This window comes from Etheostoma cragini, chromosome 12 (assembly GCF_013103735.1).
Source record: "Etheostoma cragini isolate CJK2018 chromosome 12, CSU_Ecrag_1.0, whole genome shotgun sequence".
In the NCBI taxonomy this organism is placed as follows: Eukaryota; Metazoa; Chordata; class Actinopteri; order Perciformes; family Percidae; genus Etheostoma; species Etheostoma cragini.
In genome coordinates this window covers 2,817,194-2,832,279 of record NC_048418.1, presented here as the reverse complement: position 1 = coordinate 2,832,279, position 15,086 = coordinate 2,817,194, and the positions used below count along the sequence as shown (strand labels likewise).

Sequence of the window (15,086 nt, the reverse complement as noted above, 5' to 3'; positions counted from 1 at the left end):
TTCTGAAGGCAAAAGGGGGTCCAACCCGTTACTAGCATGGGGTACCTAATAAAGTGGCCGGTGAGTGTATATCCACAACTACTACAACTACTACTACTACTACTACTAACTACTCCCTAATAACAAACCTGAGGCCACTTTTATGTGTAGTTTTTTTGGAACAGGAATAAACTATTGTGCTTTAGACGTGGTTGGGCGATACGGAGCACAAACTTGCTTTGGAGTTAGTCTTCAGAGAATGTCATGTCCACAAATGGAAGAAACAAATTTATGTCCCGGAGGACAAAAGTTGCTTTGAAACCATCACACTTTTTTAGGTACGTGACTCTTTCTGGACATTAAGTGCCCCTTGACATTGAGTCCTATCAGCAAACAAGCAACTGCAACAACCCTGACAAGTTTTCATTGCTCTCATGCACGCCCTCCCCCTCGCTGCCCAACTGTGCCATGCGCCGGATGAAATAATGAGGTCTCTTTTTCCCAGAACACAGCAGCGTAAGCTGACAGCAGCACAGATACTTTTTGACTTGGCAAGAGAACTTTTTAGCCTTCATCACTGAAATGGGCTGTGATGCCAACGTCTCGCTTTCTTGTAGCGCTGATCTCCATTCTCGGGCAGCTAAGATGGGGTTGGTAGTGAAGGGGGACTCTGGAGCTGCAATGATCAGGAGTCTTTGACTCAGAACAGAGAATTGGCAGCAATGTTATTACGCCAATGGAAATGGAGCTCAACAACCTGCAGATTTACTGTGTTTTCTTCATATGTGACTGTAAGAACTTAACCCTTGTGTTATCTTCACGTCAAAATTGAAAATCAACACTTTTGTTGATGCTTTGTATCAATGTTTTTAACTTTTTCGTACGTTTTTTTTCCTTTAATTCAACACTTCTTTTTTTTTTAATTTTCAACACTACGTAACTAACTTATTAACTTTAGTTTTACAGTAATTTATGATCAATAAACCTCATTTATGACCAAATTTACCTAATGTTTGAGTTAGAAAAGCAAGAAATTAGGAATTATTTTGACAAAAATCAAAGGAAAGTATGTTGATGGATAATCACAAACTGGAATGTGTCAACTTTTACTGAATACTATTTCAAAACCACTTCAATTTGTTTTCAAATGCTATAAATTTGAACAAGACCCCCCAAAATTAATGAAAGTAGAGATTTGTACTTGCCAAAGAGCGTTGTGTGGAATCAATCATGTTATGTTATTAAAAAGAACATTGATATAGAAAAACTGGACAATTTGACCCGTGTTTTAAATGTTTTTAAAGGGCAGGCAGGTGTAAGAGACATCTGGAACAGAAGTAGAACGTCGTCAATAAAGATCAGTTTACTGGTAAATGACCAAAGTAATGGGAAGCTCTGGTTTTGTGCACATCTGATTTAGTCTTCCACACAAACACATGCGCATAGAAACAAAGGTATACATGTTTTGTGATATTTTAACTGTAGAAGAATTCTGTGAGTTATTGTGACTTGTGTACTGAAGTTTTAAAGCTATATCATAGGCGAACATCATGTGACATGTTTTTTTTTCTATTAAGATACAGAGTCAAATGAAGGTGGGTGATGAATGGCTGGAGACAATCTACATTTCTGGATCTTTAAGAGGACACGTTGGTGCTACTGGTTGAGTTAGATGAAGCAAATGAAGCCGTGATGGTTCTGTCCGACGTTTCTCCCCAAAAGGAAGTTTTTCCTCGCCACTGTCGCACTAAATGCTTGCTTTTGGGAAATTACTGAAATGGTTGGGTCTTTGTAAATTATAGAGTGTGGTCTAGACCTATACTATCTGTAAAGTGTCTTGAGATAACTCCTTTTATGATTTATACCTATAAATGATAATTGAATTTAATTGAATAATGGTGAGAACTACAAATTTGTTATGCAATTGGACAACTGCCACTTTCAGTAAAAATATCGTGTTTTTAACCCCGCTGAAGGAAAGAAGTACAACAATAACAAAGTGACTTGCATTAGTAGGATAAAATATATACGTCAACATTCAGAATGTGATAATAGTCCAAAATCTTTGTGATTGCGCAGAATTAATAATAATAATTGTTACAATATAAGAAGAAAAAAAACCTTGATCAATCTCACATTTACTTGGTTTGCTTTGTTTTTTTAATATACAGTACGATAGTCCATAAACTGCTCAGCTCAAAATGTTATATTGTAAAGCAAATGCTTCTTTGTAATTACGTTTTTTTGTGTGAATCATGGCTGTATTTATATCACGCCATGCATGACCTTACTCTAGGGTGCACAATTAGAGCACTGATGTACTAACTCGGAGCTACTCAGCATTAAGTCACCATCATGCAATAAAGTCACTTCCTCTGAATTAGCACTGACTCTCATGACAGGCCAGGCATTAATTCATTCTGATTCCTACGTGTAGTAATGCATTTACATATGACTCGGACATCTTGCCTCATTATAAAGGGTTACATATTGTGTATCTGTGTGAGCGCACACACACACACACACACACACACACACACACACACACACACAGAGACACACACACACACACACACACACATTGCTGTAGGCGCAAATGACTCATGAAAGCCCTAAAAAGCTGTATTAGCTGACTGCATCAAGGAGAGCGGGATTATTTCCTGTGAATAACAACGAGATAAATCCTGAGCTGCTACTGTAGATCTCACCGTGTTTCGTTTGTTAGAGAGCAGATGACCTTGAAAAGAAACAATACTTGTGCAGCAAATATTTGAATGGGTACAAACACAAAGAACTGTACATTGGGTATGTCTATTTTTAGTTGCTGTCAAACCACTGGTCTTATCAATTCCATTATTTGGATGTGTTTCACTGTTAAAAGCTTTTGTACCGTGCCATTACAAATGATCAGAAATCTGGGATAATTGATATTTGATTTGATATGTGAAGTCCCGTTCGAACCAACGATTTGCGACCAGACGAAGCTGTTTTAGAACGTTGCAGGGAAATGGTTTGTGAGCTGGCCCGTCTCAAGCCTGCGACTCTGCTGGTCAAGTAGCTAGAAGCTGGTTTTACAACGTAAAGGACGTAACCTTTCAACTCAAATTGAAGTCAACTGGTCAAGTAAGTTACAAACTGAATTGAAAAAAGTACAATAACAGTATATCAACAATTATTAAGCAACGTACAGTATACATAGAATTGTGATCTTTATGTACTGAGCAGGAAGTTTTTCAATAAAAAATTAACTTTCAAACCCATAAACTTAGTGTGCTCTAGTATAAAGACAACTGTCTACATTTTTTCCATTCCCAGTCAGTCATGCTCTATATGCATGTATCATTGTAAGTATATGTACAGTACTGTAATGTAATAGGGCTTCTTCAAAGAAGCAGTGACCGGCAGAGCAGTGGAGTTGTCCTACTGCTGGACTGACACACTGACACCGTAACGGATCGCAGTTCATGCATGAACTCTGAAAGCATCGCAGCAGCTAATCCAGTAGCCTTGCAGCAGCAGCACTTTGAGCACCCTGAGGACACACAGTAAAATCCCTCTCCACTTTTCTAACTGCAGTTTGTGATGCATATATTAACATTGCTAAGCACATGAGACAGAGTTCATATTTGTCTCCCTAATTTGTATGCTAAATAGATGCCTGAAAAAAAGGACTAGTCTGAGGCAGGCAACATGAATAGACAATGTGTAAATGCCAGCCAAGCCTATTATTTGAAATGTCACATTCATTTCACATTTCCTCTGGTCTTTCTGCTGCGTTCACATCATTTTGTACAGAGCTTCGCTACAAGCAACCGAGATATCAGCAATAATATATCCCACGCGGCAGAAAGAGCTGTGACAAGAAATCTGTGGCAAAGTGGCTACCGTTCCACTATCACTGGAAGCTGACCTATATCTGAATAAAATCCAGTGTTAACACAATCCAGCTTATTGTAAAGGAAGCTTTACATTATTTATGTGCATGTGGTTATGGACAGCATTGTCTTACAGGAAGTTCTCCCATATTTCAGACTTAGCATTTCAGTCCAGAAACGTAAACTTGTCATAAACATGTTGTTGTTGCACAGGGCTGCTGATCTCAGAGTTATTCTGCTGTAAATGGCCATGCAGATAAGACACATTCCACTGCTCATCAATTTCATAACACAATGTATGGCTTTACTGCCATGTTTAGCAATCGTATCTGTTTGCAACAAGCAGAGCCAGTTTGTGTGAAGAATTCGGTCACTGTTTTTCTGAAACATGTCAGAGGCATTGCAGTGTTAGTTGAAAACTGCATTTAACTGTTCAGAGTGTTGTTTATGCTAAGAGTTAAGAGGGTTCCTGAAACAGCAGATACTGACTCAATAACTTTGTTTCCTTTATATGAATAACACTTCAGGGCTGTCCTCTCCTGGACTAAAAAGTCACTGAAATACTGTAGAAAGCTCTTAGAACGTAGTATAGACATTACAGATACAGCATATATCACTGTAACCCATGTTATGTTATAATGCCTTTGGTTATCCAACATGAAGCATTATGTTAGGTTAGGAAGGTTTTTTTAAAGAGCTGCAGAGATAGACCTTACCTTTGTTGGAACTATTTCTTGTCTGCTCATTGGGTTTGTCCTCCAGGGCTGGAAGTTGTGTCTGTCCATGTGATCCGTGTACTAATCCATCGGAGGACGCCTGGCTCTGGGCTGGTATGGGTCTCTGGACCAGGTTGCCCTCACTGCCTGCCCTCATCAGCCTTTCGCCAATCCGCAGCATGCATGAGCGATTACTCTGAAGATCCTTTCTTGAGCTGGGGCTCTTAGACCCTGCGGATCCGGGTCGACCCAGGCGTGGGGAGGACTTGGACATCTTCCCTGCTGGGCTGAGCAGAGCACTGGTTAGATACTCCAGGGTTTGTCTGGGTTCCACACTCGCAAGTCACTCTTTTCTTCTCTGTTTGCTTCTTCTTCTTCGTCTTCTTTTTCCTCCTGCTGCTCTTCTGTCCTTTTTTGTTTCTTGCCTGCTTCTCTTTGGTCTCTTATTTCGTCTTAGGTATCGAGAAGTATTGAAGAATTTTTTGCATCTTTCATGTTTTATCATCCAACTGTACTATTCATTTTGGTAAGAGTTTTTAAGAGTCTGGCAGTTGTAATCTTCTTGTATCTCATGCCCCTGTTACAGTGTGTGGATATTCTTTTGAAGTGTGCATGTGATGGAGTCTTAGTTTTGTCAAGTTGTCTCTTTAGTGTCTCTTTTACCCTCTTAATGTCCTGTGCTCATCTGTTATTTCGGTCTTACACTGCACAATGATGTTCTCCAGTTAGTCTTTCCCTTTCCATTTGTCCTTTCTTCTTCGTCCCTTTCCAGACCGTGGTACCTCCGTACCAGAGGACTGTCGTTTGTGGCAGTGATCAGTGTTCACTGTATTATTCTCTGTCTTTCTCCCACTGCCTCTCTGTCAGCAGTAAGCTCCCTCTGTGCTTGAACTCCTCTGGGAAAGCTCTCTGTCTGACTACACACACTCTCTCGCTCTTTTTTTCTCTCTCTCTCTGCCACCTCCTTCATTTTTCTCTCCCTCTCTTTCCCATCCAACTTTGAAATCATTGATTCCTTTTTTAATTCCCCGTCTACACTCTGTTCTCTCTAACTTCCACCTCTCTTGACTCAGTTGTATCAACATGAAATGCCATTCACATGCTGCCACTGCTGTTGTCAGTTTACACCATGCTAGTCTCACATTGCCGGACCTAACTGCACAGTGCTATGGAGTAAGGTCTTTATTAAAGTTTTTTTTACAAAATACAGACAGTTGGGATACATTCGATAGTGAAGAACAGAAAAAACAGCAAACACTTATGGGATATAGGGCTATAGTAAAGTGCATGTGCTAAAGCGCATAGAGAATAAAGTGCATAGAGAATAAAGTGCAAAACATTACAAGTTAAGAATGTCCCAAGGAAGGAGCTAAATTCTTAATCATTTCTAAGGAGATTAAGAATATATGAAATTGCTTTTAATCTTAGCCATTCTTCCTCTTCGGGTTTTTGGTTCGGGTTCATACAGCATCTGGTCTTCCATAACTTGTAGCGTACTACACATATGATTATCTGTATAAGCTCCTTTTATTTCTCTAATAAACTATTGTCCATGATACAATACATTACAGATTTATAGGAAATATTAAACTTCACACCATATACCATTAGTTTGTCCCAGACAATTGTTGCCCTATGCCAATCTATCATTCTCTAGCTAATCCAGTCTAGTTAGTGACACAGGAAGATATTTTGAGACTCCCTTGGCCAATTTGGATGATTGACACTGCTTTTGAAAAATCAGGGCCAATAGCATTGAATGATAGTATCAAGAACAATGTCAACAACACCGGTGGCCAACCCCATCTCCATCTCCATCTCCATCTTCAACCGCTTATCCGGTATTGGGTTGCGGGGTCAGCAGCTCCAGCAGGAGACCCCAAGCTTCCCTTTCCCGAGCCACATCAGCCAGCTCCAACTGGGGGATCCCGAGGCGTTCCGAGGCCAGGTTGGAGATATAATCTCTCCACCTTGTCCTGGGTATTCCCCGAGGCCTCCTCCCAGCTGGACGTGCCTGGACCACCTCCCTAGGGAGGCGCCCAGGAGGCATCCTTACCAGATGCCAAAAACACCTCAACTGGCTCCTTTTGACGCAAAGGAGCAGCGGCTCTACTCTGAGCTCCTCTCGGAGGACTGAGCTCCTCACCTTATCTCTAAGGGAGACGCCAGCCCCCCTCCTGAGGAAACCCATTTCGGCCACTTGTACCTTGGCCAACCCCAACAAGGCTTATACACTGTAGGCCAATAGATAGCTCCTATTTACTTTATGTTAGAAATCTCCTCTCTATACAGAAAACGCCGGTATACAGTCAGGATCTATTTCAAAGGGACACAAAAACATTGGAACAACACTAAGAAGTGTCGATATTCCGTCAGACACAAGCCAACAGTTCTGTTGTCATTACTTAGAATTTCTCATGGGGGCAACAGAAACTATGCACTATAGCGTTAAGCTATATGATGGAGCATTTGACCTCAAAAACATATAATGTAGGCTATTCAAACACAGATACATTGGCAATTTCTACATCACAGACAGGTGTGATGGAAGCTCCTTACAAACAGACTCCAGCGACTGCATTCATCTGTCAAAGATGTATGAATTTGACTAGCTGAAATCTCCAACCACAGTTTTCACAGCAGTCAACTCCCTTGCTGAACAGAATGAAACCCAAACAACTGTGTCCAACTACTCAGCCATGTCCAGAGTCCTCGATTCAGTGGTGGAGCTTCTTGATCCCCATACTTTCTCACAACATCTTCAGTAGCTCCCCTCTCTAAACACAAAAACCTTCTCTTTACTAAATCAATCAAGGTTGGCTTCACAAGTCTCAAGTTTGTAGATATTCATTGCACAATGTCTCCTGAAGTGTTTGGTTCTGTCAGTTACTATGTTAAAGGGATAGTTTGGGTTTTTGAAATAGGGCTGTATGAGGTGATCCTGCCTAGGTAGTGTAACATCTTTCACAACTTATAGAAGCAGAGATACACTGCTAAGGACGGGGACAACAACACAACAATACCATATTTTATTTTATAACTACCTAAAAGAATTTCCATCTCAAAAAACATCCATCAGTTCAACTATCCACTGTATTTGTAATATTTTCAGCAAATATTTTTAACTGGTGAACCAGAGTCAGTTTGCAGCAGGAAGAGATACGCTTATGAATATTCAGGACTTTGTGTGCTAACACTTCGGGTGTTGGTGTCCCTTTCCTCAGCATATCTTTGCTCCTCCAAACTGGGTAAGTGCTGATTGCTTTCTAATCTTGGTGATAATGAAGTGTGATGTTTTAACACAACAAAGCCAGCAGTGTTTTACAAAGAATACATTTTCATTTCAGCACTGTGTATGGCCTTGTCCTCACTCTGTTGGAACAATATAGTCACACAAACTAAAGGGGTAAATGAAATAAGGGAGCCATCTAGTGGTGAAATGTACCATGCATTCGTCTCTAAGTATTGTAGTGTGGTGGTCCTCGCTTTGAAAACACATTTACTCGGTCCTCACCTTGCAGACGTCACAAAGAGTGTGTTTTTTTGTGTGTGTGTGGTGTGTCTTTGTTTACGTCTTTTTATATTTAAACAGTTGAAAAAAACATTGACCTTGATGACAGCATACAGAGAAGTACACTACACACACCAAAGACACTTCACCATGAACCCTCCATGTCTTACTCCAAAACAAAAAGGAAATACGGGAAGGGAGGCAACAAAAGACGACAGCAAGAACGATGTCTGCAGCTCACAAACAAGACACACAGAAACAGGCACAGACAAACACACAAACACATAAAAAGCATTGACAAGGAGACCGGCATAAGACAAAAGGAACCAAACACACACAGAGACTGGATTTCAAGGATTCAGCAATGCTGAGCCAACGGTCCAAAGTTTTTCCTGGGGCTCCATTTGTGCGAGCTGTGGCGAGCTCCATTTCCAGAAAGGAAAGGGTCAAAGTACAAATAGACATGTCCGGAGGGGGTTTCCAACGGGTTAAAATCATTCTCTAGGCCGCTGTAAGTCCAGCAAATACAGCACTTTTATAGTTTTAGAGAGCTGGAGGTCTGACAGATCTTTCAGAATCAAAACATTGACAGAGACAGGTACAGTTTATAGCAGGATGTAGGGGAATGGGTGCAGCTGTAAACTGGAAACTAACTAGGAAAAAAGGTCCGGTATATGTAATGCAGCACTAATGAGTAAAAGTGAAACCAGGTGAGAGAGTAGGCAGGTTAGGCCAGGTAATAACAAAGTGGTGTGTAGCTGGATGGGGATGTCAGGTGACTAGAACGGGTAAGAAACTTTGAGGCTGGGGTTACTCCAGTCTCTTTAATGTAACTTTTTGTTATCCAACCATGCCAGGATGCATTTCCCATAGACAGTGACACTCTGGGATCAAAAAACAGCCCCGGCATTTGCCACGTACCGGCCTCTAGAATCTGAGCAATTTGCTACAGTGCAGTATTTAATATTTAACCATTTTGTTTCATTACAGTGCAATGTTTATTTATTTGTTAATACTTATATGTATATAGTTGCTCTTAAGACTCAGGACTGTGCACCAGGTCCCCCCCCCTCCTTTTTCTCTGCACTACCTATACTTTTTATTTTTATATTTTATATTCTTATATTATATATTTTTAATATTTTGTGTCAACACTGTAAAGGGGTTGCTTCAGTCTCGTTGTACAGGTACTGCACTTGTGTATAATGACAAAAAAGGCATTATATTCTATTTTTGGAAATTAGGACATCTGCCTTCCGAGTGAATCTTTCCACGCACCTCACAGCACAATCTTAAATATCTGTGGCTGCATGCAAAAAATAACTTATCAAAATTGACCAAAGACATGTTATCAGTAGTGGCCCAAAGGAGTCCGTGGGGGTGCGGCCCTTCTGGCATTTGCCCAAAAAACAGATGGCCAGTCCGTCCCTGCCTATAGAGTCTCATGACACAGTGCATCCAGAAAGCTTTGTCTTTATTTGCCCCTGTTGTTTGGACGATCACAGAATTAAGGATTAAGTTGAATGGATTGAAACATTTAAACATCAATAATGACACAGATTTCATTTGCAGTGTGTCACTAATTCTACCCCATCCCGTGATTTAGCAGGTTTTGACATTTAGGATTTTCTGTCTCTTGTGGTTAGGACATTAACCACAATGAACTTCAATTAACTTTTACATCTTAACTCTTTACTTTTTTCTACCTGGCCTTTCAGGTATGTTCCATTAATAACCCATAAAGGAACTCTTTCACTTACAGATTTCACAAGGTAAACTTTGACAATCAAAATGAGACTTTTTCCTCGTAAGAATTGGTTGTATCAACCTATTTAGCCACTCCATTGTTACATCATAGTTCAAGTTATTTATTTATTTATAATTATTCTTATTGTTAAACTTTTATGAACTGGTTCAGGGCTGGATTACCAACCGGGCAGAGCAGGCCACTGCCAAGGGGCCCCAGCAAAGGTTTTTACTAAATACTTTGATGCTATTGTGCGATTCTGCTGATTGTATGAAAAATCATATGAAAACTGAAACACAGTTTGGCGTATGTTTCTTATTGCCTAGTCTGGATCAAGGACGTGGATAAAGTCCGATGTCAGGCATGGCTCCTCTCCTTCTGCTCTTTGTGTCACTGTCCTTAAAATCCCTTCGCTTCGGGATGCAAGAACAAACTTACTAGCAACTAGCAAGCCACACACTGAAAAGGGCAAGTTGGAAAGACTTTGACCAAACAATAAGGCAAGCTTGCTTACTTCTTTCGGGGAATAATTGTAAAGATTTACAATTTCCTTTCCCCCCCCCCACCGCATTTACTATCTAATGGAACGTTTTAGGACAGATTGATGGGATTGCTATGGTTAAATTACACATGGCAGTAAGAGCAAATTACATCTAACCATGTGTCCAGCTAATTTAAGTAGCTCACGTTACTGTATTTTGTGAACAGTTAACTTTATTTAATGGTGTTTTCTTTTGCGGCGTGTGCATTTTCCAGCAAAACAAGTTCTAGCAGAGCCACCATCGCTGTGATATGTTTAAAGAAATACATATGAAGCGTTTCTCTACAGCACTGTGGAGACAGGTCTGGCAATGCAAGACTCCTTATTGCTAAAAGTGTGCCTGTTGTTCCTTACAATGCCTTGGAAAATAAAAACTGAAGTTCTATAAATCCCTGCCATGGAGTGTGAAGGCCCTGTCTGGAGACGGAGTAACGTGCCAAACAGAACTAACAGAAATGAGGAAGTCATAAAGCCGGTTGTTTGAATGACACATACTCACACACAGCGTTCTGGGGAAGGAGGGGAATCAGTAGTCGAAAGAGTGGGTGGGACCAAGCAACTCATTTCCTTATTTACGATTAAGTAGCTCAGAGCACTTGGGGATCCGCATTTGACATGAGTCTCTGTGAGGATTTAAAACAAATTTATTAGGATCATCAGGCTTTTCTCCTCCAACGTTTCTTTAACTTACACAGGTAAAGTTAATTATATTATATTTATTTAGTGCCATAGCACATGCATGAACTGTACTGACAGTTAAATATAGTTTATACTGTTAAAACATTTACATGAAGTCTAATCCGATTTATATGTTTTAAAGATTTTATATGAATGGTGTAATGTGTAGTAGATGTGTATTAATTTTACTTTCACTTTTGTTCTTAGTGTATCGCCATGTCAGGAACCAGTTGTCTGTTGTCTGAGGAGCAGTTTTTGTGCTGCATCTGTCTGGATGTTTTCACTTGTCCAGTCACTATACCATGTGGACACAACTTCTGCAAAAACTGTATCACACAGCACTGGACTATTAACAGTTTTCAGTGCCGGTGTCCCATGTGTAAAAAACAATTTAAAACACGACCTGAGCTTTCTGTCAACACTTTCATTAATGAGATGGCCGCTGAGTTCAGACAGTCAGCTGGAAAGAAAAGCAACGGGGAAGTTGCCAAACCAGGGGAAGTCCCCTGTGACATCTGCACTGGAACCCGACTGAAAGCTGTGATGTCGTGCCTAACGTGTTGTGCCTCCTACTGCGGTACTCATCTAAATCCTCATATGACCGCTGACCCATTGAAAAGACATTCCCTGACTCATCCTGTGGAGAACATGGAGGCCAGGGTGTGTCCGCAGCACAAAAAAACACTGGAGCTTTTCTGTAAGACTGACCAGACGTGTGTATGCTCGGACTGCATTGTTTCAGAACACATGGCACACAATATTGCTTCTCTGAAAGACGAATATGAAGCCAAGAAGGCCGAGCTGCAGGAGGAAGAGGCTGAAATCCAAAAGATGATTCAGAACAGAAAGCTCAAGATCCAGAAAACCGAACGCTTAAAGATGCACAGTGAGAAAGATGCAGAGAGAGAGATCGCAGACGGCGTTCGAATCTTCACCGTTCTGATCCAGAGAGCCGAAAGAGACTTGAATGAGCTAATTGAGATGATTCAAGAGAGGCAGAAGACGACAGAGGAACAGGCCAATGGCTTTATCAAAGAAATGGAACAAGAAATTCATGCACTTTTGAAGAGAATGGCTGAGGTGCAGCAGCTCTCACATACTCAAGACCATCTTAACTTCCTCCAGAGCATCACATCCATGAACACTGCTCTGTGCACAAATAACTGGAAAGAAATCAGCATCCATCAGCCGTCATATGAGGGGACTGTGTTGAAAGCTGTGGCTGAGCTGGAGGAGATGATCAGCACAGAGAAGAACCAGCTGCTTCACGGGGCCAAGCTGAAGAGGGTCCAGCATTACGCTGCTGATGTGATTCTTGAACATCACACAGCTAACCCATGGCTCGTCCTCTCCGATAATGGGAAACAAGTTATGTGTGGGGAGGTGATGAGGGACCTACCGGACAACCCAGAGAGATTTTCTCTTTACGCCAACGTCTTGGCCCAGCAGAGCATCTCCTTTGGAAGATTTTACTACGAGGTTGAGGTTACAGGGAAGACTGACTGGACTCTGGGAGTGGTCAAAGTGTCAGTGGATAGGAAGGGAATAATCCCACTAAGCCCTTTGAATGGCTACTGGGCTCTGGCTTTGAGGAACGAAAAGGATTACCTCGTTCTTTCTACCCCTGTTGTCAGCCTCAGTCTAAACTCGAGGCCTCAGAAGGTGGGGGTGTTTGTGAGCTACGATGAGGGTCTGGTCTCCTTTTACGATGTGGATGCTGCGGTTCATCTCTACTCGTTCACCGACTGCTGCTTCACTGAGGCGCTCAGTCCCTTCTTCAGTCCGGGTCTTCATCATGGTGGCACAAACTCCACCCCTCTGACGATTTCACCTGTCAACCCCACTGATTTGATCTGATTAGTCATTTAGAAAAAAAAAAAAAAGATTTTATGTGACATCAAAGGATCAAAGTGGCATGAACGGACAAAAAACAAGAAACAGAACCAATATTCACAATCACCTTTTTAAAATGGTTACGGTGAAGGTCTGGTTATGGTTTCACTTTGATTTGGTCTGTTATTGGAAGTGGAGGAGTCAAAGTTTTTTTAGGATTGCAAGGAATTGCCATTTTAAATGTTTCTTGGCCTGGATTTATATTGTGTTCCAATCTCCATGCTGTCTCGGTGACAGCTTAGCAGGACCACTGTGTGAGTTTTAAGGATCCGGATAAATGTGGATCTTGGTTTTTGGTCATTAAACGCCTCTGCGGAGAGTGTTGGTTTTCTGTTGCCATCCGCATCTTCCCTTTATTCTGCAGAAATAACTGTTAAGGAAAATTTTTATACATTGTTACTAGGGGTAACGTTACTGTTTCTACCAATGATTAACCTACATATTTTCAAATAAGGTACGGATATGATTTACAGCAAAACATGATGAAGGTAGAAAATGCAGAAAACCCAAGTTATGTAGTTCTTTACAAATAAAATAAATATCAGACTGACCGGCTGACGTGATGTACATTATTTTTAGAAAATTACTTTTTTAAATGTCTCACCATACCTTTTGGCATGGTTTTATGTCAGTTCGCCTATTAGCCTATTGGATTTGCATTAAGAGCTGATTTTAGGGAAAGTTCCCCATGCCTATCTCTAGGTATGGTGAAGGGTTTCAAGTTGCAAAAATCTTTCAGTTTCATTTGTAGAAGAAACATTGGAAGTAAAGGAGCTGCTCAGTCCCGTCTGTGAACACACCGTCACACCCTCATAACTACAGTGTCCAAGTGTAAAAATACATCAGCTTGGCATCAAAACTAGTCTAACATGTGGCAGATACCCAATTAGTCTCAGGTTAATTACACCGCAGATGACTCAGTTCTACTGTCAGTCAGAGGTGGAGGAAGTATTCAGATATTTTACTTAAGTAATACCACACTGAATGCAAGCTCTTTTTACACGTAAAAGTCCTGAATTGAAAATTTTAATTAACCAAAAGTTAAAAAAGTATCAACAGAAAGTAACATGTACTGAAAGCATTAAAAATAAAAGTGCACAATGCAGACAAATCCTCACATTTTAAAAACTAGAAACGGTCAAAACAGTTCTTTCAATTAACCAAGTGTTTAATTGGCTAATCATTTCAGCTGGACGTACTGTATAAGCCTACGATATCTTGTTGGGTAGTTTAATTTATAAAACAACCCTAACATTTACAAGCAGCTTGTGTTTGGTTTGCTTAAATCTCAATTTGTAACGTAGCTCGTCACTAAAGCTGTTGGATTAAAGTAGTGGAGTGAAAAAGATCAAAATTTCTCTCTGAAATGTTGAAGTTCAAAGTAGCTAGGAAGGAAAAGGCTCGAGTAACACACACATACCTCAACATTTGTACTTAAGTACAGTACAAGTGTACTTACATTCTACCTGTGCTGTCAGTCCACTACACTAATCACGATTGTCATGCAGACAGACACACAAGAGATTTGTTGAAAGGATTACACTGCAACAGTTGGCTTTTCCTGCCGTAGATCACCTTGGTTCTTGATGCTGAAGTACACCTGAAACATGTTGACCTGCTGGAGATAGCTGAGATGGGACCATGTGATCCTGTTTCTTGGTATTTGCTGCCATCTCGTGGCTGCAGACACCTACAGCTGCAGTAGAAAAACATGGTTACATTTACATTTACAGCTTTTGTTAGTCTAATGCCAGTGTGAATTTGCATCAGGGGATTGATCTAAGAGGCTCCACAGTTTGTTTTATATGAAGCTATATGTCCCATTATGTAAGAGAAAGAACATGGAAGGTGTTTAAGTAGGTGGACCATTCAATGCAGTAGGCTGTGAGAAAGTGAAAATGGAACTTGTGAGTAGAAAAAGTGATGTCTGGCAGTACGTTCAGTCAAAAGAAGACAATTCAAGTCAGGCTACATGTTCAATTTGCAATGCCGATTTGTCTCGTGGTGAAGAAGACCCTAAACAATACGCAACATCTCACCTGGCAACCAGACCGAAGCTGCAGGTCCAGAACTGAACTGAGTTATTTCTACAAGCCAGGATTTAGAAATGGTCAAATGAAGGTAACAGGGATGGATCCCAGGTTGC

General features: G+C 40.8%; 2 protein-coding genes across 5 annotated transcripts in view; one reads left to right on the top strand and one right to left on the bottom strand.

Moving 5' to 3' along the window:
• Positions 1 to 5,491, bottom strand: part of LOC117954580 (sickle tail protein homolog) — a 77,080-nt gene extending 71,589 nt beyond the window's left edge. For 2 of the 4 annotated variants that reach the window (XM_034888485.1, XM_034888486.1), the window contains exon 1: positions 4,571 to 5,490. In XM_034888485.1, coding sequence (XP_034744376.1) covers positions 4,571 to 4,844 — 274 coding nt within the window. In that variant the 5' untranslated portion in view covers positions 4,845 to 5,490. Of the gene's footprint in view, positions 1 to 4,570 lie in introns of all 4 variants that reach the window. The other 2 variants (XM_034888487.1, XM_034888489.1) reach the window with 2 other exon arrangements.
• A 5,423-nt stretch (positions 5,492 to 10,914) lies between these two features.
• LOC117954607 (E3 ubiquitin-protein ligase TRIM39-like) lies at positions 10,915 to 13,477 on the top strand. The gene is made up of 2 exons (XM_034888546.1): positions 10,915 to 11,064; positions 11,255 to 13,477. Exon 2 carries the CDS (start codon positions 11,264 to 11,266, stop codon positions 12,902 to 12,904), a length of 1,641 nt encoding a protein of 546 aa, XP_034744437.1. The 5' UTR covers positions 10,915 to 11,064; positions 11,255 to 11,263; the 3' UTR covers positions 12,905 to 13,477.
• The last annotated feature ends 1,609 nt before the right edge of the window (positions 13,478 to 15,086 follow it).